General features: G+C 37.8%; 4 protein-coding genes across 25 annotated transcripts; 1 reads left to right on the top strand and 3 right to left on the bottom strand.

Annotated features, from left to right (window-relative positions):
- Window positions 757-3,638, bottom strand: LOC18785441 (SPX domain-containing protein 3). The gene is made up of 3 exons (XM_007218760.2): window positions 3,190-3,638; window positions 2,031-2,196; window positions 757-1,377 (listed from the first exon to the last, which is right to left on the bottom strand). The coding sequence occupies exons 1-3, from the start codon at window positions 3,622-3,624 to the stop codon at window positions 1,001-1,003; spliced, it is 978 nt and encodes a 325-aa protein (XP_007218822.2). The 5' UTR covers window positions 3,625-3,638; the 3' UTR covers window positions 757-1,000.
- Window positions 5,141-15,647, top strand: LOC18784912. Of its 21 annotated transcripts, none has more exons than XM_020556772.1 (18): window positions 5,145-6,190; window positions 6,469-7,008; window positions 7,090-7,209; window positions 7,288-9,282; window positions 9,362-9,478; window positions 9,643-9,825; window positions 9,910-9,972; window positions 10,473-10,544; window positions 10,643-10,906; window positions 11,863-11,982; window positions 12,631-12,690; window positions 13,151-13,191; window positions 13,394-13,471; window positions 13,569-13,653; window positions 13,794-13,959; window positions 14,080-14,143; window positions 14,834-14,921; window positions 15,027-15,647. In XM_020556772.1, exons 1-15 carry the CDS (start codon window positions 5,345-5,347, stop codon window positions 13,920-13,922), a joined length of 4,713 nt encoding a protein of 1,570 aa, XP_020412361.1. In that variant the 5' UTR covers window positions 5,145-5,344; the 3' UTR covers window positions 13,923-13,959; window positions 14,080-14,143; window positions 14,834-14,921; window positions 15,027-15,647. The 21 variants fall into 21 exon arrangements, with proteins under 21 accessions (XP_020412372.1, XP_020412370.1, XP_020412361.1 ...); XM_020556777.1 differs by having other exon boundaries at window positions 14,809-14,921; XM_020556767.1 differs by having other exon boundaries at window positions 14,080-14,147.
- LOC18785840 (putative pre-16S rRNA nuclease) lies at window positions 15,979-18,093 on the bottom strand. 2 transcript variants are annotated; one of them, XM_020556787.1, is made up of 6 exons: window positions 17,674-18,084; window positions 17,520-17,579; window positions 17,307-17,419; window positions 16,994-17,062; window positions 16,519-16,570; window positions 15,979-16,349 (listed from the first exon to the last, which is right to left on the bottom strand). In XM_020556787.1, exons 1-6 carry the CDS (start codon window positions 17,965-17,967, stop codon window positions 16,212-16,214), a joined length of 726 nt encoding a protein of 241 aa, XP_020412376.1. In that variant the 5' UTR covers window positions 17,968-18,084; the 3' UTR covers window positions 15,979-16,211. The 2 variants fall into 2 exon arrangements, with proteins under 2 accessions (XP_020412376.1, XP_020412377.1); XM_020556788.1 differs by having other exon boundaries at window positions 16,233-16,349; window positions 16,500-16,570; window positions 17,674-18,093.
- LOC18786855 lies at window positions 18,838-22,938 on the bottom strand. The gene is made up of 2 exons (XM_020556786.1): window positions 21,920-22,938; window positions 18,838-20,710 (listed from the first exon to the last, which is right to left on the bottom strand). Exons 1-2 carry the CDS (start codon window positions 22,439-22,441, stop codon window positions 19,166-19,168), a joined length of 2,067 nt encoding a protein of 688 aa, XP_020412375.1. The 5' UTR covers window positions 22,442-22,938; the 3' UTR covers window positions 18,838-19,165.

Here is a 23,238-nt window from a genome sequence, read left to right as displayed (position 1 = left end):
CCATTTGCAAAATCTTCCCCTATATCGGGCTCTTTATAGCATGGACTGATTTTGACTATTGTTATTTTCATCCCACTTGTCATTCATTTGAGGATAAACTCTAGTTCTGTTATCTCATCCAAAATTATATCTTACAAGCTCTTACTTTCTTCTTTGTCACTCATCACAAGGCATAATTTCCTTTTTATATTTGAACACATTATTTAATGACAAGTTTCGTTCTTTTCAACTTTATTTTTTGCTTAGTGTGAGTATTGCTATGAGAACTATGCCACTATTTGATTCATATTTTGAGGTTGGGTGATATATTGTGCATAAAAAATTGTGATAGTATGATGAAAGATTGCAATGTTTTGCTTAAGTTTCACTAGCTAAGCAAGTGCCACTTAAACATCCATTTTCTTATCTCTTATCCAAAAGCATTTAGTTGAAGAAATTGAACGATACGAGAGATGAGAGTCGATAAATCTACGGATTAATGAGTTTAGATGGTTGTAGAGTGGTGAGAGGATAAAGTAAGATTACTTTATTTTTCTTCGTACTCCAGTCATTCAAAGTCTTTTTGCAGAAGGGTAAACTTGACATTAAATGAGTGAATGGGAAAATATGACATATTGGTGGAATAACAACACTCCCCATTTTTGGCAAGTCTTTTTTCTCCCAATTGCTAAGCTTATTTTTTTTATGTTCCAACCATTATGAATAACAGTCATCATGTTATCAAATTATTATTTATCCATGACTCTAAATGATTTATAATATTAAATTATCTTCATATATAAAAATGAAAATACTAATCACTGAGCACATTAATCCTTCTCTCCTTTGCTAACCCAAGGGTAGCAGATATGCTAAAGTATATGACCATAATCTGTTGCCCAAAAAAACACAAAAATAGTATGATTATTTTCCAGTTCCTGTGCTATGTATTATATATATATATATATATATATATAATTATACCCAATTTGTCTGCTTAATCAGTTCTAGCTACTATAACTTAGACAATAGGTATAGGAGGGCTGAGTTGGAACAACTGGATGAGATCATTGTCTGCAGGCAAATTGAGAGGTGGCAGAGAATACTGGCTGTAAGTGGAGCTGCCTCTTCTAATCTCTTGCATGGTCAGCAGAGCTGCAACTGTGTTCCTAAATATTCCTTCTCCAGCAACTGTTATGGCTTCTTTCACTTCTCTTTTTCTCTCTTCTTCTTCTTCCTCCACTGGGAACACTGCATCTATGGTGTTTTCGCATTCCTTGACAAGCTTTGAGATGTTATCAGTTGTAAAAAAGGGCTCCTCCAGAATTTTTTGAATGAATGGCAAGCGCAGTAGAGCACCTGTTCTCTTGTCATACTTCTTCAATATTTTAGCCAATCCTACAAAACTCAAAAGATAGTGTAAGTGTGTATCCAATCATGAAGGTAAAATTTGTCATCCCACTGTGGCTTTACAAGGCCTGGTTTTAACTGAAGTATATATATATAACTACTGAATAGTAAATGTTAATCCCATTACGCCTTGAGATGGCGATGACCTTGAACTGCCGTTAATTGGTGTAGAGAGAGTTTTATCTACAACACGAATTATGCTACAAACAGTCACCCATGCACATATGGGCGACTGTCTCTAGCTATAGCATCTCTTTTTACAACACTCATATATCATGTCGTCGTGTTGATTCAACGAGTCAATAATAAAACGACATGTGAACATTATTGGTAGGACCCATTTAAATTTGAATTCAAAATTTTGTAAGACCACATGATAGAAATGATATTGGTCCCACCAATACTTTGTTGTAAGTATCTATTACGGTCCACATCAATCAACGACTAGTCAGTTATTCATAAACAAGTAATTCTACTATTTCGTTAAGTGTAAGTACTTCTTTGTTAGAAAAGTCTAAACTTAATCAAATTTTAAAATTGACGGAATGAAATTGATTGGAGCTGGATTGTAACTTCTTCAAGGTTTGCTGTATAAGTATTGGAGAATGAGGAGCTAATTAGCTTCATCAGCCATGGACTACCTGTGTAATTGATATTGCTGTAGTTCACCAAGAGCACCATTTCGCCGTGGAAATCAACAATGTCTTTCCTAACTTTTCCCACTTCTTCTTCATATATAGCCTTTGAAGGCTGGCTTCCATTCGAACCCCATCTATCAATCACCTTTTGAATTCTCTGCTGTAATTCCTACACATATATCCTGCAGTTAGTTTTTTATTACAATAAATACTCTTCTTCTAGGATAAAATAAATAAATAAAACTATTCAAAAACTTCCATCCAAAATTGTAACTAAAACTTTTAGCACTTATCATTTAGCTTCTAGCAACTCAAATTGAACATTATATTAATTTTTTTCTTCACACACATGATTATGTCCATGAAACTAAAATGAAGTGCTAATAACACTTGCCAAAAAAGATATTTCGACTCTATACTAATAAGTCATTTTCAACCCTTTTACATGAGTTGGACCCATAATATAGTGGAACTAAAGTGAGAGATTTTTTGTAGGACCCATAAGAGCTTCTTGATCTTTTTGTGTCACGTTTATAAAAAAATTCTTAAATTCTAATTTTTTTAATATAAAAATATATGTGTTATATTTACTAATTATATTGTTGGTCATGCTCACGTCATTTATACACATGTAATTTACAAGTAGATGAATCTTTATATTTATAAAGAATTTAAGAAAGAATGTCATTAGTAAATGCATAAATTTGTTAACATAATTACCAATTTTCCTTTATAAAAAATGAAAATAAAAAGTAATCGTCTTTTTTGGAGACATGTTTCCAACATTCTAAGGGCAAGATAACTAAGGTAAAATTCTTAATTGAGAATTTAATTGCTTCTAGATGTTAACTTAAGACATTTGGGATTAATTTTAAAACAACGTTCATAGTGGGACCCAGATTTGTAATTTATCTTAAACTTTGATCTTAGCAGCCTTGTTGTGGTAGTCGGCAATAGTCCCACCTTTAACCGAGTTATCCTGACACAGTCTATACCGAGTCAACTCTACTGAGTCAACCAAAACCAGGCAAACAAAGTAATGTTGGTCTCTCACTCAGACAAACTATGTATGCATTATTTAAGACTACACATAGCAGATCCCACTAAAACCCTGTTTGGAGACAGCAGAAAAACTATAGCACAATCAAGAACAAAAGCATACCTTATTCCGGATAATGAAATCCTCCTCCTGCTCCACAAAGAAAGCATTGAACTTGTCAATCTCATTGTTCAAGAGGTACACAAACTCAGCCTCAGCCTTGCCATACTCCAATGATCCATTCAACAACATGGGCGCTGCAGAAGCAATCAGCTTCACAATCTTCTTCAAATGCTTATACGACAAGAACTTATCGCGCCAACCGGGCAAAGTCCCCTGCATTTGCTGCTTCAATCTCTTCCCAAACTTCATTGAAAACTTGGTCTTGTTACAAAATTTAGTTGTATTTTCAGACCCAAAGAACCAAAAACCAGAAGAAAAAAAAAAATTATGAGACAAAATTTGAGAGTGTAAAAGAGTGAAGGGTTTGGTAGTGGGTAGGAGGAGAATTGGGAAGGTTTTTATGAGGAGGAAGGTTGGTAGAATATTAGGGAGCATATGCTTGGCGTGATGAAGTGGCTGTTGGAAAAAGGTATAAACGAGTCGCTAAGTGAAAGAATTCTTGAGCATATTCGGTTTACTGTGTTGGGTCATAGTTATGAAGTGTTATTATTTATGACCAATAGGACATTGACTCACTCTATTATTTATTTTATATGATGGTATTGTGCCAAATAATATACCATGATTATTGCAGCAACTAGGTCATCAAATCAAGAGGATGCACTACAATGCATGTGATTGGTGCCCTAGAACTTGTGAAGTGGGGTCCATTTTATAGTTGTAGATTTCTTATTGGTGCCGTATACTTTTTGAAAGTGGGTTCAAGTTATTGATCGTAGGGTTTGAGATGAGACTAGCTGTCACTCTAGAATTGTTGGTTCTCAACACCAACAAAGAAAAACAGTAGTGTGGGGGAGAAGGGTTTTGAGGAGAGGATGATTCTTGGGAATCTTCCGAGGATCAAGTATGGAAAAGGATATAGGGACTATTCTAGTAATGTGACTCTTTTGTTGTTGACCTTGGCAAGTTTCTGGTGAGATAGCATGACTTACCTCTATGAAAAGTTGATTTCTACTATACCAACCAAGAGTGTAGCTCACAAACGTCGCTATGGTTTGGGGCTAGGGTCACAAGGTTTGAGCCCCGTTCGGGCTAAGGTCTAATGATTTGGCCTCGAGAATTGAGTCCGATACATAGTGTTAGAGACTTTGTGCTTGAGGTCCAAACTCAAATGTTCGGGTTTCGCGCTTGGAGCATGATACTTAAGCTCCATACTCAAAATGAAAACTAAATGCCACTAGATATTCTTCAACAACATAAGATATAACATTCGTCGTTAATGTATGAAGTGTAGGATGAAAATACTTTCTGCAAATTACATAGTCTTCCATGATACTTCAACATTTTGAGATGTGCATGAAAATACACTAACCCATACAAATACCAACCATAATCCCTAATTTTTTTTGTCCATCAGTGAAGCCATGCAAATACTAACAAAATCCCAAATTCAAAAGCCTAGCTAGGCCATTTTGCCCCAATCTTCAATCTCATCAATGCCATCATCTTTGATTTATCTACTCAAGTGGACAATTTTGTGCTATTTCTCCGTAAGAGTATTTTAAGATGGGTGCACTGAGTTATTTATCATATATTTTACAAATGTTCAATATTATATAATCAACTAGCTCATGATCTAGTGTTACTTCTTTTCCCAATATTAAAAGAATTCTCAAGTTCGAAATTTCAAAACCTCTATTGATAAAATAAAAAAAAACATTATATACCATTTTTAGGGACATAAAAATTATTTGTCGGTAACAAAATTCACAAAATGTTTTATTTAGATAAAATTCGCTGAGCGCCTAATTTGGATGAACTTCATTGATAAACTAATGTGGAATATGACTTACAGCGTAAGTGAAAAAAGGCAATTTGACCCAAAAATTTCATTGGAAATAGAAATTGTTTTTGGTTGAAAAAAATAGAAATTTTTAGTGTATGATCAATGATCGTAAACTTAAATTAGGCCTCCGGGGATTGGTGAAAACAAAATTAGGCCTCCGGGATTGGTGATTGACAGTTGACAGTTTACGCACCGGAAAAGTCTACCATCTGTCTACCTGAAAACTCAAACTCGTCTCGGACTCCCGAAACCCGCATTTCACTCCCAATTTCTCTCGCCATTTTCATCTCTCTCTGAACAAAAAAAAACATGTCGAATCGAAACCCTAAATCCCCTTACGATTCGCTCATGACTCAGGACCAACTCATTGACTCGCTCACCTCCCACGTCTCTCTCTACCATTCTCACTCCAATACCTCAGACCTCAAACCAAACCCTAACCCTAGGTCCGCAATTCTCAAATGGTTCTCATCTCTAACCGTCCACCAGCGCCAAGCTCACCTCACCGCTGTGGATTCGAAGTTCGTACGGATCCTCATCCAAATGCTCGGCAAGCTCCGCACCAATAGCCATGGCTTCTTCATCATCCTCCCTGACCTCCCCTCAGGTGACCTCCCCACCCTATGTTTTAAAAGGTCGAGTGGGCTTCTGTCTCGGGTTTCCGAGTCGAACGAGCTGGAGAGGAGGATATTCGAGTCGACTCGGTTGTTTGCGTCGAGAGAAGGAGAGAAGATTGAGGAATGCTCGTGTTCAGTGAAGGATCTTGATACAGTGTCGGTGAGCGAGGGTTTGGTTGAGAATGTGGATAGGTTTGTGGCGGTGATGGATGAAATATCAAATGGGGACTTCTTGAGAGGTGAAGAGAGTGACTTGGGATTGGATTGGGTCGAATTCAATTGGTTGAAGGACAAAGGGTATTACAGTATGGAAGCATTTGTGGCGAACCGGCTGGAGGTGGCTTTGAGGCTGGCGTGGCTGAGTTGTAGTAATGGGAAGAAACGAGGGGTGAAGCTGAAAGAAAAGATGAGTGCTGCGGGCTTGGCGGCCAATGTGTATTGGAGGAAGAAAGGGTGTGTGGACTCGTGGGGAAATTTGGACTTAGCAACAAGGAGGAATATATTGACTTCGGTGTTGGGAAAATCAGCGAAACCTTTGGTACATTTTCAAACTTAACGTTTTATAGTATTAACTTTTTTTTGGACGATATTGTGTAAAAAATGTAATAGATTCTGAATGATTGTGTTGATAGATTAGGTTTGATTTATTGTGTTAACAAATTGGTAATAAAGAAAGGTTTAAAAAGATTGATGCATTAATATCCATAAACTGGAGTTCTCAAAATGGAAAATCTTTATACTGCAGGTCACAATCCGGTGTTTGATTTTTCAGATATTTTTGTTATTTTAGCTTGACGTAGTTCATTTTAAATTTAGATTCTTGAGATTCTGAAGGGGACAAGTAGTGAGGTGGGGGATGAAATGTGGCTCTTCAATACAGGAGTAGAACAGCCATTGAGGTACAACCATAATGTATCTATGCGAAAGACTGTTCCAAAACTTGTGGCTGACACTGAATTTGGGTCAAGCATTATCCCTGCTTCTCTTTCTGGGGAATCTGCTTCCCTAGTCGGTGCCTTTAATAATCTCATTTTGCTTCAGGATATAGTAATGATGATATCCTTATGTCGCCATAGTGAATATGATAAAGGGAAACTCTTCTATAGCACGTTGAGTTCAATTTCTACCATTTCTGATTTTATACTAAGAAAAGTACGTGGATTTCTTATGGTTATTTTGCTTGACTGCACAAAACTGGAACTTTTAGCAGAGGGTGACAAATCCTTACCTAAGAAATCAAAGGCAAAGCCTAGTGCTTGTAGCCGAAAAAGTAAGGGGAGGACCCGCAATATGAAAAGGCCAAGTCCTGGTCGTAGCCTGTGTGCAGATGATTTTTTGTGTGAAAAGTCTCTCAAGGTACTCTTTTAGTTCGCTGATGTTCTTTTGGATGCACCACACATTTTGTGGATAGTTTTAATTGCTTCAGTGTTATGCCAGGATCTTAATTGTACATTGGCTCATAAAGAGAAGGTAGATTTGGTGGAGTCCAAGAAGATGCATGGTATACATCAGGAGACCGAGACTTTCAAAGAGGCATCATCATCGAAAGATGAAATGGTTGTTCTAGTTTTTTAAATTTGGATCACATTTCTCATTGATGATTTGAATGGTTTGTAACTCGTAGCTTGTCATCAGGATCGTGCACAAGCACTGGTTGTTGCAAAAGCTCATACTGCTGCAAGGAAGGGTAGGAAAGATAAAGGAAAAAACAAAATAACTGGTTGTAAGAATGCCGTTGATGTGAGAAAATTTGAAAGTTCAGTCATGGAAGCTTCTTCTTCCTCTGTCATTCCTGAAGATTACACTGCAAAGTGCGATCCCGTTTCTGGTGATTCAGCCTTCCAGAACATCACAGATTGTTCAGCTGGTTGTAACATCCTTGTGACAAATTCGATGCCTCCTGATTCTGCAAATGGGTCGACTAAGGATGAGGATGCCACCCAAAGCATTCAAGAAAATTATGTTATTGGTTCTAGTGCAAGTTTCTGCCATAGAATTTCAGAAGAATACCAGTCATCAGACAATATTACTGAAATTCAAATTAAATCCACGGGATCAGAAACTGGAAATTGTGAAATAGTTGGAAATGTAATACCTTCTGTGCCTGTGGTGGATGATAATGCTTTCAGCCATAAGGATATTGACTTTCAGAACACACGTGTTGGTAAATCTGATGTAAAAGACGTCTCGCCAGACAAAGCAGTAAGAGCTGCTGATATTAAAAAGGAAGCTATTCTGTTTCAGGACCAAGAGCATGGAAATCCTATATGTGATACTGGAGCTTCAAGTTCTTTCGAATGCCTTCCATATGAGTGGCCTGGTGTAGCTTGTGCCTATTTTCCACCTGTCAACTCACATCTCCCACCTGCCACTGATCGATTGCATCTGGATGTTGGTCATAACTGGCAGAATCACTTTCGCCAGTCTTTTCTACCCACGATACATCAGGCGAGAAGTTGTCCAATTCAAGGTGGGTGTAATCCAGTTCTGACTCGACCATTGCCAATGAGTTTAGATTGGCCTCCAATGGTTCGAAGGGCTCGCGGATTGGCTCTGTCCCGGACCTGTAATTATGATTCTGGATTCTTCTCAAAGAAGCAGTGTAGTTTTCCGCAGGGTTTTTCCACCCAGAATGTCCAGATTAATACAACAATGGACATCGAAAGGAGGTATTCTTGGGATTGCACAGACCTGCCTGATCCAATAAGGGCACATGAACTAGCAGATGAATATGACAGCCACTGGATATCAGAGGATGAAGTTGAGGTGCAAGCATTTTCTGGGGTAGACTATAATCAATACTTCGGTGGTGGTGTGATGTACTGGAATCCTTCTGACCATCCAGGGACGGTTTTCTCTCGCCCTCCTTCCCTTAGTTCTGATGATAGCTCATGGGCTTGGCGTGAAGCTGACATGAACAGGGCTGTCGATGATATGGTTGCATTTTCTTCTTCATATAGTACAAATGGTTTGACTTCACCTACTGCTTCTTTTTGTTCTCCTTTTGATCCTTTGGGATCAGGAAACCAAGCTCTTGGCTATGTTATGCCGGGGAATGAAGTACCAGGCAAGGTGCTACATTCCTCATCAACAATGACAGACACAGCAGCAGATGAGGAATCATCTGGATCTTTGGCTGATGTAAGTGGTGATGTCGAAGGGAAGATAGGAGATTCACTTCCTTATCCCATTTTGCGGCCAATCATCATTCCAAACATTTCAAGAGAAAGGTCAAGAGAGTTTAAGCGTAGTTATGATCGTAAAAGCCCATGTGTTCCTCCTACTAGGCGAGAGCAACCTCGGATAAAGCGGCCGCCATCACCCGTGGTGCTTTCTGTTCCACGTGCTCCCCGACCACCTCCACCCTCTCCTGTGAGTGATGCCAGGAAACACAGGGGCTTTCCAACTGTTCGATCTGGTAGCTCCAGCCCAAGGCACTGGGGTATGAGAGGATGGTTCCATGATGGAGCTAACTTGGAGGAAGCTTGTTTGCGCATGGATGGTGCTGAAGTTGTTTGGCCATTAAGAAGTAATAATATTTCTGGCCGCCCGTTGATTCAGCCTCTTCCTGCACCTTTGTTGCAGGATCGACTGATTGCTATTTCTCAACTAGCTCGTGATCAGGAACATGTAAGCATCTATGTTATGAGCTTAAATTTACGTTGATGTTTTGGAAGCCCTTTCATCAGATGGTATTTTCATTGTACAGCCAGATGTTGCATTCCCCCTACAACCGCCTGAGTTGCATAACTGTCCTATGAGGAAGGCATCTCTTTCTTTGATGCACAGCCTTGTCCACGATGATATTGATTTTTTCTGCAAGCAGGTAGAATAGTTGATCGGTCATCATTTGTTTTTATCCCTTCTTACTGTCATCACTAGCTTTTATTTTCAAGTTCTCCAATCAAAATGTTTGTCAAATATTTGTAGCCTTGACCCTCTTCCATGTGTTGTTACATTCGACTGAATGTTTGATATGATGGATTGAAGGTTGCTGCAGAGAATATGGCTAGGAAGTCCTACATCAATTGGGCTGTCAAGCGGGTTACAAGGTCTCTCCAGGTGCTTTGGCCCAGGTCCAGGACAAACATATTTGGTTCAACTGCAACTGGTTTGTCACTTCCAACAAGTGATGTGGACCTTGTGGTTTGTCTGCCTCCTGTGAGGAACCTGGTAAAGACTTTATTGATCTAATCTCTCATTTACATAGACCACTACTTTCACGGAAAAAAAACTTACGTGCGGATATATTTGTAGGAACCCATTAAAGAAGCTGGGATATTGGAGGGCCGTAATGGTATTAAAGAAACATGCCTTCAGGTATGTTGTACATTACTGTTGTAGTGGAAGACAGTTCATGTGATTCATTGTGTCTATTGGATGTCTGTGTACTGAAACTGATTGGTTTTTCCGATAAATGAAGGAAATTGTGTTGTACACTAGCTTGTCACTGTTTCAAAGCAGTAGATGAACATTATTTTTCTTTATGAGCAGTTTATGGGCTTACAAGCTTAATGTGCATGTATGTACACTCAAAGAGGCTGCATAAACTTGGACACTTCACTCTGTTCCTGTTGGATCATTTTGAATTTTGAATCCTAATTTGTTATTAAACTTTTTATCTAATTTACTTCCATGTTTTTTACATCTTATAATAGAACTTCACTATACCGGACCAGTTTTCCTGGGTGAATCCCACAAACAAATAAACATTGTTTTGGTTATCTGATTTGTTCCCTCCTGTTTAGTTGTTACAGTGCCAATTGATACCTATAATTGTTTTTCCTGTTTCCTGGGTAACACTTATTTTGATGTTCCAGCATGCCGCCAGGTATCTCGTCAATCAGGACTGGGTAAAAAATGATTCGCTCAAGACTGTGGAAAATACAGCTGTAACTCCTGTTCTTTTAAACTTTTTGTTTTTACTTCTCTTTCATTTAAGCTTCTGTTGTTTTCATGGATTTTCTTACTGTTTCCCCTTTGGTCTTAGATACCTATAATAATGCTTGTGGTGGAAGTTCCCCGTGATCTCATTGCCTCTTCTGCCTCCAATGTCCAATCCCCAAAAGAAGAGCCACCTCACATGTCGGGCGAGCAAGGCAGTCATGTGAATTCTAGTGTGGTTGTTTTAGAAGAATCTGCACTGCCTAAATGTTCACAGATAAATTATGATGTTACAAAGGATTCAGTATCAGTTCGTATTGACATCAGTTTCAAATCTCCGTCTCATACAGGACTCCAAACTACAGAGCTGGTCTCTCTCTCTCTCTCTCTCTCTCTCTCTCTCTCTCTCTCTCTCTTGTGTGTGCGTGTGCATACATGTATTGCATTTTGTGTGTGAAATATAGCACTCTCTACTTCCATCTTCTGATCTTATTTAACTAAAGATGTCTACAGAGGTTGGCTCAAGTATTCTCTCATGTTGCAAATTAACGAGATGTAATGCTAACAGCTTCTTGACTTGTCATTAAAAATACCGATGTTGGACCTTTATTCAATAAGTTAGTTTGAAATATTTCAAAGAGTGTCACCCAAACACACAATATCCCTCTCTCAAAGATATCTGTTGTCAGAATGCCAAGTCTTGCTGGACAACACCTAAGTGTAATAAATTTCATTAGATTGTTGCATCTGTGCTAAAATGGGCCTTTATGTTTGTTGATACATAATTCCAGGGTAGTTTCTTTCAAATTGCTATTTGTTCGCAAATCCATGTCAATTGTGTGCTAGTAGGTTAAATTATGCTTATTTGACCTTTGTTGTTGGGGTCCTTTAGCATCCATTCTGTGCACGGTCCTTTTGGATCTCAGGGATGCCCTCTTCTTTTTTTTCATTCTCTTGAGGCATTTAATTATAGTTTAAAATTTTATTATCCAGAAGTATGCAACCATATTTTGTTGCGTATGAGAATAAATTAAATGAAACTTTCATGCCACTAAATATCTCTGTTATTCTTACCATGTTGGATAGTCTACAATTTTCTTTTCTTTGTGATTTATCCCTTAGGTTTTTCTTTAATATATATTTTTAATATAATTTATTGAGGCGCTTTTGTTGGCATTTATAGCTCAAGTTGAAGACTATTATATGTTTCATTCTTTACATCTTATTTATGCACTTTTGTTGACATTCATAGCTCATGTTGAAAACTATTATATGTTTAATTTATATTTTATTTATCTTTTATGAACTGTAGTTGGTCATTTGCAGGTTAAGGATCTAACAGAGCAGTTTCCAGCTGCTGCACCTCTTGCTTTGGTACTGAAACAGTTCTTGGCAGATCGTAGCCTGGATCAGTCTTACTCTGGTGGCTTGAGTTCCTATTGTTTGGTGAGTAATGCTACTTATTCCAAGACTTAATATTAAAAAATAATTTGATTTGAAGTTTTTGATTTCACCATGTTCCAGTTGGGACAGATGTTATGCGGAACATTGTGCGTTCTCAATGAATGTGCTTTAATACTTCTTTTTAGGCAGGCTGCTAGTAGAATTGAGATCTCTAATGCTTCCATAAGAAAGTATTGAAAATTTGATGCTTTAATCTGGCAGCATCCAGATCAAGGCCTAAATTATAATGCATTATGAACGTATAGAAAGTGCAGTTTGATGACCAGTCGACTAACTCAAGTATAGGAAGCATAAACATGACAAGAGTATTCAAGCAACACGTTGCACGTATTGGCTTGTCAGTTTTTCTTGATCCATGTCATTGCCTAACTTATAAACATAATGCACGTAACAACCTACTGTCACATGCTGTTATTGACTGTTGGAGAAAGGTGAACAGTTGCATTGGCTCCTCTTAACTGTTGTGTTTTGTAACCAGTGATTCTACATAAATATGTTTTAAATTTTGGAAGTTGGCTGCTGTGTGCCTGGATTTTGTTTCTAGACATCTCTCTTGTAAAAGAAAAATGCAAATAGTTCAGTATATCCTTTACAGTAAATAAGTTGTGTTTCTCACTCTTTTTGTTTCAGGTATTACTGATTATACGTTTTCTCCAGCACGAGTATCATCTTAGCCGACCTATCAACCAAGTAAATCTCGATTTTCAAGTCTAAATTTGCTTTGTTAGTATGTTATGTTTTCCCTGGGATGATATATTCTACAAGTATTGTGGAGGACCTTTGAACACCATAGACATGCATCAAATTAACGTGTGACATCGGTAATACCTTGTTTTTTTTCTAATTGAAGATCCAAGTAATGTGCATAGATTGAATGTTCCTCTCAGTACTGTTCATTATTGAAGTTCTGCGTGGTTGCATTTAATTGAGGGCCTCATTTTCCTTAAATCTCAAGAGAACCCAATTGTGTGCATCACTTAGAAATGGAGGTATCCTTTGCATTTTGTATAGATGTTCAAATTTCATGTGGCTGGGTTAAGTTCAAATTTCTCATTCAATCTTGTTCTTTTTGCCCTTTTTTGTTTCTCAGTTTTGCTGATGATTATTACTAGATTGCTTTCACTTAACCGCTACATTAATAATCTTGCAGAACTTTGGAAACCTTCTGATGAATTTTCTTTATTTTTTTGGGTAAGCCAACCACTAATAAGGATTTTTATTTCTTTTTCTAATGATATAGGAGTGCAAGTGCTTCTTGGAATTGACTTTACTATGAGGGAAAAATTGTTTAGCTTATTCTAATATGATTTAAATTACATAGTGATTGTTTGACGTTTGATCTCTCTCTCTCTCTCTCTCTCTCTCTCTCACTCCCTCTCTCTCTCCCTTCCAGGAATGTGTTTGATCCTCGCCAAATGCGTATATCAGTACAAGGAAGCGGTGTTTATATTAAGAGGGAAAGAGGTTGCAGGTAATACTATCACCCTCTGTTTTTGTTATTCGTGCATGACAGATAAATTTCTAAAATTTCATCCATTGTTTATATCTTGATATTCTACTCCATGTAGCATTGACCCAATACACATTGATGATCCTCTTTTCCCAACTAATAATGTGGGGCGCAATTGCTTCCGGATACATCAGTGTATCAAGGTAAGCTGTGTTCTTTTTGGATTAGTTATCCTGATATTTTCTGATATATTCAATGCTTATGTGATAACCTGGTGTTTGTCTTTAGCTAGCCGCTACATATGTCTGTTTCTTAATTTCAAGACTATCGTTGGATGATGCAGGCATTTTCAGAAGCATATTCTATTTTGGAGAATGAGCTTGCTTCTCTTCCCAGTGGTGATGGTGATTTATGTTCAAGGCCCTCATATAGAATGCTTTCTAAAATCATCCCGAGTATTGATCTATCATAGTGATGCTTATTGCATGGAAAGTTGTATGCCTTTGAAGGTAATCTTAGAGTTTGACATTTTCTTTTGCTTCACTTTTTTTCTTTTGATTTTTCTCTTTTATTGTGGATGGTGGGTGTGAATTGACAATTTCAATCGGATTAGTCTTATGTTAATCTAGGGGAAATCTAAATCATTGATCAAGCTAAGGTGTTCTTTTGGTGCAAACTGGAGTTTGCAATATGGTAGGTATGTACCAACATTTGCTATCATTTTGCTTAAATTTGAAGCTTTACCACCTCTTTGCTTTGAATGGTTACATCACAGACAAACCCTTGAAGATGCAAAATGACTTTCCTAGGTGATACAGAGGTTTTGGAACTTTATTGATGACTAAAATTTTAGTGGATCTAACAGAGGTGGAAAGTTTTGAAGTTCCAAGTGGAATTCATTTAAAAATAGAAATTTTCAACAGTAGAAAGATTATTGTTGCTTGGTTTTTAGTTTTGAAGGTGCACCATTTAGGCTTCAGAAAATGGTATTGCATCTTAAAATGGAGTTTGTGTCAAGTTGTAGTGACCCTAACCTACTAATTCCATGTGGAGTTTGTGGCGTTTTAACTTGTTGGGTTGAAAACTGCGACCCCTAATTTTGGGCACTAAGCATGATTAAATTTTAGTTAATTATGTACGGGTAACCATGTAAGTTTACTTGATTTTGTTCTTTTATATTGGAGGTTTTCTATAATGGTTGTTTCTGTTTTACTTAGTTAAGCAACTTTCCCACACATGCAGTGTCTTTCCCCTTTTCGTAATTGATTTCTTTTGGTTTATATGAAATTTCTTATTTTTCTTGCTAAATTTCTCTGTATATGTTTTTAAGTAAGATGGATCTGTAATTTTCACCTCAGATTGCCTCCCACACTTTTGGTGCAGATACGAACTCTCCTTGTTACGGTTCTGCTCCAGGGTTTGTCCAGAAAAAAGCAAGGTTCAGCAAACCGCCAAATCACTATGAATTTTTGTATGCCTCCCATGCAGTTGTTTATCGGCTATACTCTTATGATTTAGATATTCTTTAACCAAAATGTAATTAACTAATCTTCACTTTTTACTTTATCAGTCACAGGTTAGGTGCAGCCATATTGTCGTTAAAGACTGGATTTTCACCTATCATGCAACTGTTCCGAGTTCACTTTTGTAGCCGAATTTGCTTGATGATCTTGACGTCATGTGATCGGTAGTTTCCTGAGATATAAACCCCAGAGTGGTGAGGATGGCCAATAAGGCTGATCTTGTGAAGGGGACCAGGAACAACCTGAAAACGGGCTCATATCCGATTCTCCAGGTCAGCCCTCAGGCTCGATTCTGCAGGTCACTGCATAGAAAATGAACATTCGAGCTGAAAAAATCTTAAACCAATTGTACACATAGGTGTATAAATCTTATACCAATCGTACATATGTTTACATCAAAGTCAGGTTGATGTCATCTGACTAGCATATATTTTGTGTACTTATCAAAAAACAAAACTGTAGATTGTGTGTAGCTTAGCTATTTACCTAGCACTAGAGAGAGGTGGGTCAGTAGTTAGATGATTATACTCTGTGAAGTAACAGAAATGTATTGGGATTAGGATCATAAAAATATTCAACTGTACTTTGTGTATGGCGATGTGCTTGAAATTTTTACATCACAAAGATCGTGGATACATTTCGAGTTCAGTTGATAATTTTTTCTTATACGCGATGATTTTGGTGTCTTGAAACTGGAAATTGCTTTATAGAAACCTCCATTCTTTTTGGATATCTTTTCATTAATTTATCCGTCACGAATGTAAATTCCTTCACTGAATTATGTTAATGGATAACCAAGTTGTTGTGAAATGTGGCTAAGTTTTTTGTTGTTGAGTACAAGCGATAGTCTAAACTATAAGGCGGGCAGGAGAATTTTCTCATACTATGCATTCTCACCTTTCTTCCTGCTTATCCCTTCTCATTTTAATACAAAAATACCTGCACATTTTACCTTTATGAATTATATGCAATTACTTATAGAAAAGATTTAGAAAAACAAATAGGTGATAATAATGAAAAAATTCTTATATAATGCGATATTTACAACAGGAGAATGTCCCACGAAGGATTTCCATATTTGCATATTGCTCGCTTAATGACCAACAAAAGAATGAAGGAAAGTAAAAAAGAAAGATTAATCGCAAATGGGATTGCAAAACCATTGCCTCTTCTCTCTTGTTTATGCTCCTCTTGAAAATGTGTTTCAAAGAGTCGGGTTTACTGTTAATAGTGAATGGTTAATCCTCATAATCTTCGGGGTAAAAGTCAATATCTTTAGGAGGACCTCTTCGAAGTTTGTCCTGCAGATCCAAATTCTTGGGTACCACAAGCTCAGTGCCCTGTCCTGACATGGAAAAATATCTCTCCAGCACCATCTGCAACCAGAAAAATAACAAAACATACTTCAATTTATATCCTGGATTGCTCCTAAAAAAAGAACAGAAAACTTCATTGCTCCCTTCTTATACATGCACCAAAGACGAACAAATTTATAAAGCTTTAATAAGACAACGTATCGCACAGACATTATATTTTCTTGCATACCACGGCAGCGTAGGCATCGACTTTGCTTTGCCGATCAGACTTGCCGAGGCCCCTGAAAAGAAACTTGATCTCAGGCAAGAAATGGCAAAACATCCTACATTGGGTGCAAAAATAAATTCACAGAAGGAAGCATAGAAAGAAGATGAAGCACAAGACTCCTAATCTGATGAACTAATACCTCTTCAGTTTTGCATATTTTCTGACCTAAAGGTTTTCACGCCTCACAAAGAGTTAAAGAAGTCCGATTCACAAAGGATGCGAATTTATGGATAAATTTTGTTTGTTTTAATCTCATGATGAGCTCATGTTGTGTTCAATTTTGTTTCCATTCACATTCTAAACGCCATTTTACAGTTCAAACCAAACAGAAGCTACTCAAGAAACGAAAACATGCATTATGATAATCAATAGCCATCTTTAAACAAAGCAAAAAGTATTCAAACATTGAAAAAGGTGATTTGGTAGAAAGGATTACACGTTAATCATGCGATCCATGGCTTCGATGGACGTCCCGTTTTCATCCTGCAGGTATACCCTCCAACCCCTGCAATTAAAAACTCCGGTGAACATTGCACTATCTCAAGCACACACACACAAAAAAAAAAAAAAAAAAAAAAAACACCAGAGTCCTCGTATTTTGAATAAAGCAAAGCATCCAAAACAAAGAGACTATAAATTTTCATTTCAAGCAAGCAAACCAAACAGGAAAAAAGAAAAACAGATACATACATGTAATACTTTCATATCTACATTGCATTGTATAGATGACCAAATGCTTGATTTTATACCTCTGAGCAGCACTAACAGCAAGCCTCCCAGCAACGCTACGAACTTTGTTGGACTGAGGCGTCTCTTTCCCATCACTCGATTTCGGAAGTCCGACTATAAACTCATCTGCCTCCTACAACTTTTCTTCTTCATTTAATTATTTAATCCCATATTATTACCAAAAAACAAAAGAAGAAGATTATAAGTTTAAAAATAAGTAATAATTTTAGGACCTGCTGCTTTGCAATCTCAAGGAGTTGATCCTCAAGCTTCTGCCCTCTCAAACTCAACACCTAAACACAATGAAAAACGAAATTAAAAGATATTTTCAAAGAATAAAAAATGAGTTGTTTTGAAATCAGGGGCATGAGGTTGGGGGATAATTACGGTGAGAGGACGAAAGTTGAACCCTTTGCTAAGAGCGAGGCCGGTACGCGACATTCCTAAATCTACCCCTACGCTAAACCCGCCTCTCCAGTTCGGGTCACGCTTCCGGCGGAGGGCATTTGGAGGAATTTCATCTGTGGAGATTGCACTTATTCGAGGGCCGCTTTTACGGTTTTTGGTGAGAGGGAGTTGAATGGACGTGGGGGCATTTCGGACTTTGGGAACGGTGCCGATTGGGAAGGGAAGGAAGAGGTCGGTTTGTGCCGGTAGAGCTGCCAGTCGCTGACAAAACATTTTTTAGCGCTGGAGGGAGAGGGATAAGGAGAACGCAGCGTTTTAAACTTTGTCGAACTCTCCCATCAAAACGGCTCGTTTTGTTGGATCTGTCTTGAAGACATGTTAAAAAATAAATAAAAAATTTAATTTTTGTTTTTCAACATAACGATGTTCTAATTTCTAACTATTCTAAAGTACCAGAAAAATTTATATGAAACAGGGACAATATTATTTTGTTATCTCTGGCTAATTACACTATGCTAAGTGGAAAAGTTTTCACACATAACATAGCATGATTGATCGGGGAGGAAGACTGAACTCGGATGCAAGGAGGTGGGAACACCTGTCTTGGCCAACTCCGCAGATGCTAAAGAGACATGTTCTATATGCAATGCAAAAGATTAGTAGGTTATTATTGATATTTCTTTTCTCAATGTCAGATATTTATATGATATGTCTTCTTCCCAGTGCCGGGATTTGTTGAACAATGTTATAAAACTAAGTCCACACTACATCGTTACATTGGAAAACTAACCATGTAATGAAACCCTATGAAACAATGCCATACTAAAGAAAAAATAGCAGAAAGGAATATCATTGTCCGAAAATAATGAAAGTTACTAAATTTGTTCTACCAAATAATGTTCCATTTCTTCAATTTAAAACTCACTTAAACTGCAATATTTCATTTGTTTAACTTTCCAACAAGCTATTAACATATACACGGATACATTATCGGGAGAACATAATCGATGAACATAAAAGACAACAAAGATAATTGATCTGTTCCTGTTTTCATATCATATGCATAAAAAAACTGTTGTTAGATGATTTGCAAATGGTCCATGAGTTTGAAATAAAGAAAAAAAATCCAAAAACGGGGAAAAAGGAAAAGAAATGGGAACTTTGTCATACTAAAGAGGCATCACTTAACTAGTCAGCATACATACATAACATACCCATAGGGCAAAACAGCAAAATGGCTAATCGATAGATGCCAATGAGATGTATATTCAGCAAAAAGGTAAAGACATATGGGTAATTCTGAACGTCCCACGACCAAAACATGTGTTATACAAAAGAACATAACCATTTAGTTCAATGTAAAATAAAACTGTACCATGGCTGAAATGAGTGTATCTTATTCAGTCATTGAAGGGCCTAGCTTAGGACCTCACTTTGCTCAGTGGTTTCCCCAACAAATATGTAACTACATCTATTCAGTTCGCTCTTCTTTCTTGGACTCTGGTTCCTGCATTTGGTTTTCAGCTTTTGGCTGAAAAATTGGATCTGAGGGGGCAGCTCCACACTCTTTATCTGATGCTGTCTGAGAAACTTGCTCGCTTGTGACTGGATTCTCTGCTGGCGCCACAACTGACGTATTTATAGGAACACTTACCTCCTTTGCTTCAAACTCTGATGTTCTACTTATAGGAACGCTTACCTCCTTTGCTTCAAACTCTGACGTTCTACTTATAGGAACGCTTACCTCCTTTGCTTCAAACTCTGATGTTCCATTCCCAGTGTTTGTTTCTGGGTTCCCAGCTGCTGCACATTGCAGCTGACGTTTGAGTTCCAAGATAACCGCATTTTGGCTCCCATCTTGACACATCGTTTGCAATCCTTGAATCAACTCGAGCTGATTGTGGGTTCCGACTGGTGCAACTGCAGATGCAGGCGCTGGGGCTGGTGATGACCCTTGTGCTTGGGTTTGAGTGAGCACATAAGTCATCAACAATTGGGCCAAGAGGGCCTGAGGATCATTGTCACCTTGCTGGACAGTGGGGGCGGCTGAAGTTGGGGTGGCTGAAGTTGAGGCGGCATTGAAGTTAGATGGGTAAAGTGCTTGAAGCCCCACTTCTCCATACAAAGCACGGTGGCCATGAAACCTTTTAAGGGTGGCTAGGTGCTTTTTACCACTCAAATGACTATCGAAAACCACCTGTGACTCACACTTGATATTGCACAATTCACATATAAAAGGAATCACTTGTTTTGGTTTGGGAGGCTCAACTGATCTTCGTGATCCTTCATTAGTCCTCATATACTTACCCCCTCGTCCCCCCCTCATCCTACGCTTGAAACCACGTCCCCGAGCTGCAAAGTGATCCCCGGACTTGTTCCCAGGTCCTGCAGAAGCTTCAGAATTTGCCCCAGTATCTTTCTGATCTGTTTCATTTCTATTATTATCAGTAATTACTTCAGAAGTAAGATTTTCTTGTAAGGGTTGTTTTTCCTCAAATCCCTCAACTTTCACAGGTTGACCAACTTCTGGTTTTAATTCAGTGTTGGGCATTTGAGCATTCTGCTGTTCAGTTTTGACTTTGTTGAGTTTCTGCAACTCCTCATATACCTGCATATATTTTTTGTGTCGCTTTCCATTTTTATGCTGCTCAAGGATTTCAGGAGTGTTGCAGTCAACCCTACAAAGTTCACACCAAGCCATACGAGGAGGTCGCCAGAATGAAGTAGAAGACACTTGTGTTGGTACAGGTAATGGTGCCTGCCCAGGAACCAATGCTGAAGGCGGCTGCATTAAAGCAGCTACACCTTCAGCAGGTACAGATGCTGAATTTAGATTGTTTGATGCAGCACCATACTGTGGAAAGTGTCTACCACCACCCTGGCCACGTCCCCTACCGCGGAAAGGGTGGGCTGAGCCATCTGGTCTAGAACCATGGTAACCAAAATGGCCCCGACCACCCCCTCGGAAGGGCCTATTGCCCCTCCTACCTCCACCTCTATATGGAGTTTGCCCAATCTGCAGAATAGCATTTAAGGATAAAGCAATCCATGTAATGGTTTTATTACTAATGCTACCATGAACAGAAAAAAGTAACAGAAATAATGAAAATTTTGAAATAAAATGCACAAAGATAGATATAAACCAGTAATGACGATAAGACTTAATATATAGAAAGAATGGAAAGTATATAGATGAATTAAATGCTAAAATTAATCTGACCAAACACGTTAAGTGATTTCTGATAAGAGATTGCACAGATTGAAGTAGCAATACATGAATAAAGATTCAACCCAGAAAGGCAAACCACATAAACAACGGGACCTGAATAGAGAAGCTATGAACCAGATCCCTCAGATTCGTTAAAGAATTTTTAAAAATGCATTACACACTAAATTAAAAAGAAAGTCTGTTATACAGAGATATCCAATTACATATCTTTTTCTTAAAGCAAAATATCAAATCCAAAACATCGTCAAGGCTACACTAGTTTTCTGAAAAGCATCCTAAGATGCAATTTTGGGGAAGAATGGAAGATGCTGCCATACTTAAGAGAGATCCTGATATATGTCAAATACACTCTCTTATAGAGTTTTTTATTGCTTCGACATGGCATCTCCTTCATGGGATAATAAGGAAAAGCACACACATGAAGACACTAAACCACCCTCTTGCAGACGAGTCTACTGTTTTACCATGATTGCATCCCCTCAGCAAGTGTTTAAAAGAAAAGCATGAGCACACACGAAATGTCAACTCACATGCATGTGTCCCTAGCAACTTGTAATCAGTTTTTGCTTATCTTCTTGGCTTGGAGGAACGGCCATCAATTGATGAAGAAAACTTTTTTTTATTTTTTATTTTTTTGTTCTTATAAATATGCTCGAGCCATTAAAGAAAATAGAAACATAAGAGAAGCTTGATGGAAGCTCGATGAAGAACACAAGATAGGTTTGAGGAAATGCCATCAAATTTTTTTCATTTGTTGTACTTCATTGGTATAATTCTTCCTCAGTGAATTTCTTATATCAAATATATAACACATTTTGCAACAATGTTTTCAAACTCTACATATCAAATCAAATGCTAGAAACATGGCCAACTCCAAGTAGATTATAAACAACAGATTCATAAGATTGGTCAAATAAACAAAAAAAAGAAACACATTAATTCACAAATGCATAATTTCAAAAATTGCAATCAAAACCAACAAAGCAAACCCCTTACCGGCGGTTGAGTGGCCCTCTGCGCCGCATCCATGTTCGCAGAAAGTTGCGTCAGCTGCGAAAGTGCAGCCACAGCCGCCGGTATCAATCCACCCGAAACCGAATTCATTTGCTGCTGCTGCTGATCTTCAACAACCCCATGTGCATAATACGCATTCTGCAAATGGGTTTGCCCGGGATCCGCGTTGTGTGGCGGTTCAGGCGGGATTGGGACCCCAGGAGGATGAATCGAAGTGGGTTCTTGATGGAATTGATGTTGGGTGGTGGCGGTGGTGGTGTCGTAGGAATTTCTGTAATCTTGAGTGGGATTGTAATATTGCTGGTATTGGTGGTGGTCATATTCATATTGTTGTTGTTGATGATTGTAGGCATAATAGGATTGATATGAGTGGTCGTAGGCTTGAATTCTTGATGGGTCATATGCTGCTGCTGCTTCTTGTTGTTGTTGTTGTTGTTGGTATTGTTGGTATTGCTGGTATTGGGTGTGGTCTTCTTGATGCTTTTGTGGGTAGGAGTATTCCATGGCTGGCTCTCTCTCTTTTCTTCTGCTAACGGATGCTTCTGTTTGCGCCCTTTATAGTAGGAGAGCTTCTGTTTGGTTTTTTGTTACTTATTCTTCTTTTCTTCCACTTTTTTTTTTCATTTTTTTCATTTTTTCATTTTTTTCATTTTTTCATTTTTTTCTTTTTTTCTTTTCTTTTCAAGAAGAGGGAGAGGGGACATTTCGGTTTCCATTATTTTATTACATTTTAATAAATTGGTGCTTTTATAATTTTCACATTCCCATCTTTTCATTCTGCACTCATACTCTTGTATACTTTTTTTTTTTTCCTGAAATATTAATTTGACAACATGGTTGACAAAATTTTCTTCATTTTCATCAATGAGATAATGAATTTGGATTTGGGAGCTCTTCCAAAATCGGGTAGAGTACTAAGTTGAGAAAATGTTTGACATAATAACTCGAAGATAAAATGAAGTAGCAAATCTCTTCTTCCACAATGTTTAAGTTTATTTCCTTTTAGCAAGGAGTGTATATCTTAAGTGGAGCATTTAACATGCACCGGAAGTCCTAAGTTCGATTAAAAGAAAAGTTCATTTACCTTTGGTGAGAAATGTTCAAAAGTTATTTAGACTATTACAATTCATGAAACTTCGTAGGCTGTAGGGGGACAAAAAGAAAGGATTGGGACTTTGTTGGGCTTGAGTGCTTTGAGTGCAAACCTTGGTGCGATGCAGAGACATATCACTTCAATTTGGGAGAAAATAAAATTACAGAGTGCAGATGTGGTGGGAAAAAAAATACAGGTGCACCTGATC

Source organism: Prunus persica, chromosome G2 (assembly GCF_000346465.2).
Source record: "Prunus persica cultivar Lovell chromosome G2, Prunus_persica_NCBIv2, whole genome shotgun sequence".
Lineage (NCBI taxonomy): Eukaryota > Viridiplantae > Streptophyta > Magnoliopsida > Rosales > Rosaceae > Prunus > Prunus persica.
This window is presented reverse-complemented; position numbering and strand designations above follow the sequence as displayed.

Excerpts from the sequence above, each read along its gene's own strand:
- LOC18785840 (XM_020556787.1), bottom strand. The coding sequence starts at position 17,967 with ATGTTTTGTCAGCGACTGGCAGCTCTACCGGCACAAACCGACCTCTTC. Across the intron at positions 17,063-17,306 it reads GCTGTTAGTGCTGCTCAGAG|GGGTTGGAGGGTATACCTGC; the intron begins GTATAAAATCAA and ends TTTTAATTGCAG. Across the intron at positions 16,571-16,993 it reads ATGGATCGCATGATTAACGT|GGGCCTCGGCAAGTCTGATC; the intron begins GTAATCCTTTCT and ends GTTTCTTTTCAG.
- LOC18786855 (XM_020556786.1), bottom strand. The coding sequence starts at position 22,441 with ATGGAATACTCCTACCCACAAAAGCATCAAGAAGACCACACCCAATAC. Across the intron at positions 20,711-21,919 it reads AGAGGGCCACTCAACCGCCG|ATTGGGCAAACTCCATATAG; the intron begins GTAAGGGGTTTG and ends GCTATTCTGCAG.
- LOC18784912 (XM_020556778.1), top strand. The coding sequence starts at position 5,345 with ATGTCGAATCGAAACCCTAAATCCCCTTACGATTCGCTCATGACTCAG. Across the intron at positions 7,009-7,089 it reads TGTGTGAAAAGTCTCTCAAG|GATCTTAATTGTACATTGGC; the intron begins GTACTCTTTTAG and ends GTGTTATGCCAG. Across the intron at positions 9,973-10,472 it reads TTAAAGAAACATGCCTTCAG|CATGCCGCCAGGTATCTCGT; the intron begins GTATGTTGTACA and ends TTGATGTTCCAG.
- LOC18785441 (XM_007218760.2), bottom strand. The coding sequence starts at position 3,624 with ATGCTCCCTAATATTCTACCAACCTTCCTCCTCATAAAAACCTTCCCA. Across the intron at positions 2,197-3,189 it reads ATTTCATTATCCGGAATAAG|GAATTACAGCAGAGAATTCA; the intron begins GTATGCTTTTGT and ends ATATATGTGTAG. Across the intron at positions 1,378-2,030 it reads CAGCAATATCAATTACACAG|GATTGGCTAAAATATTGAAG; the intron begins GTAGTCCATGGC and ends TGAGTTTTGTAG.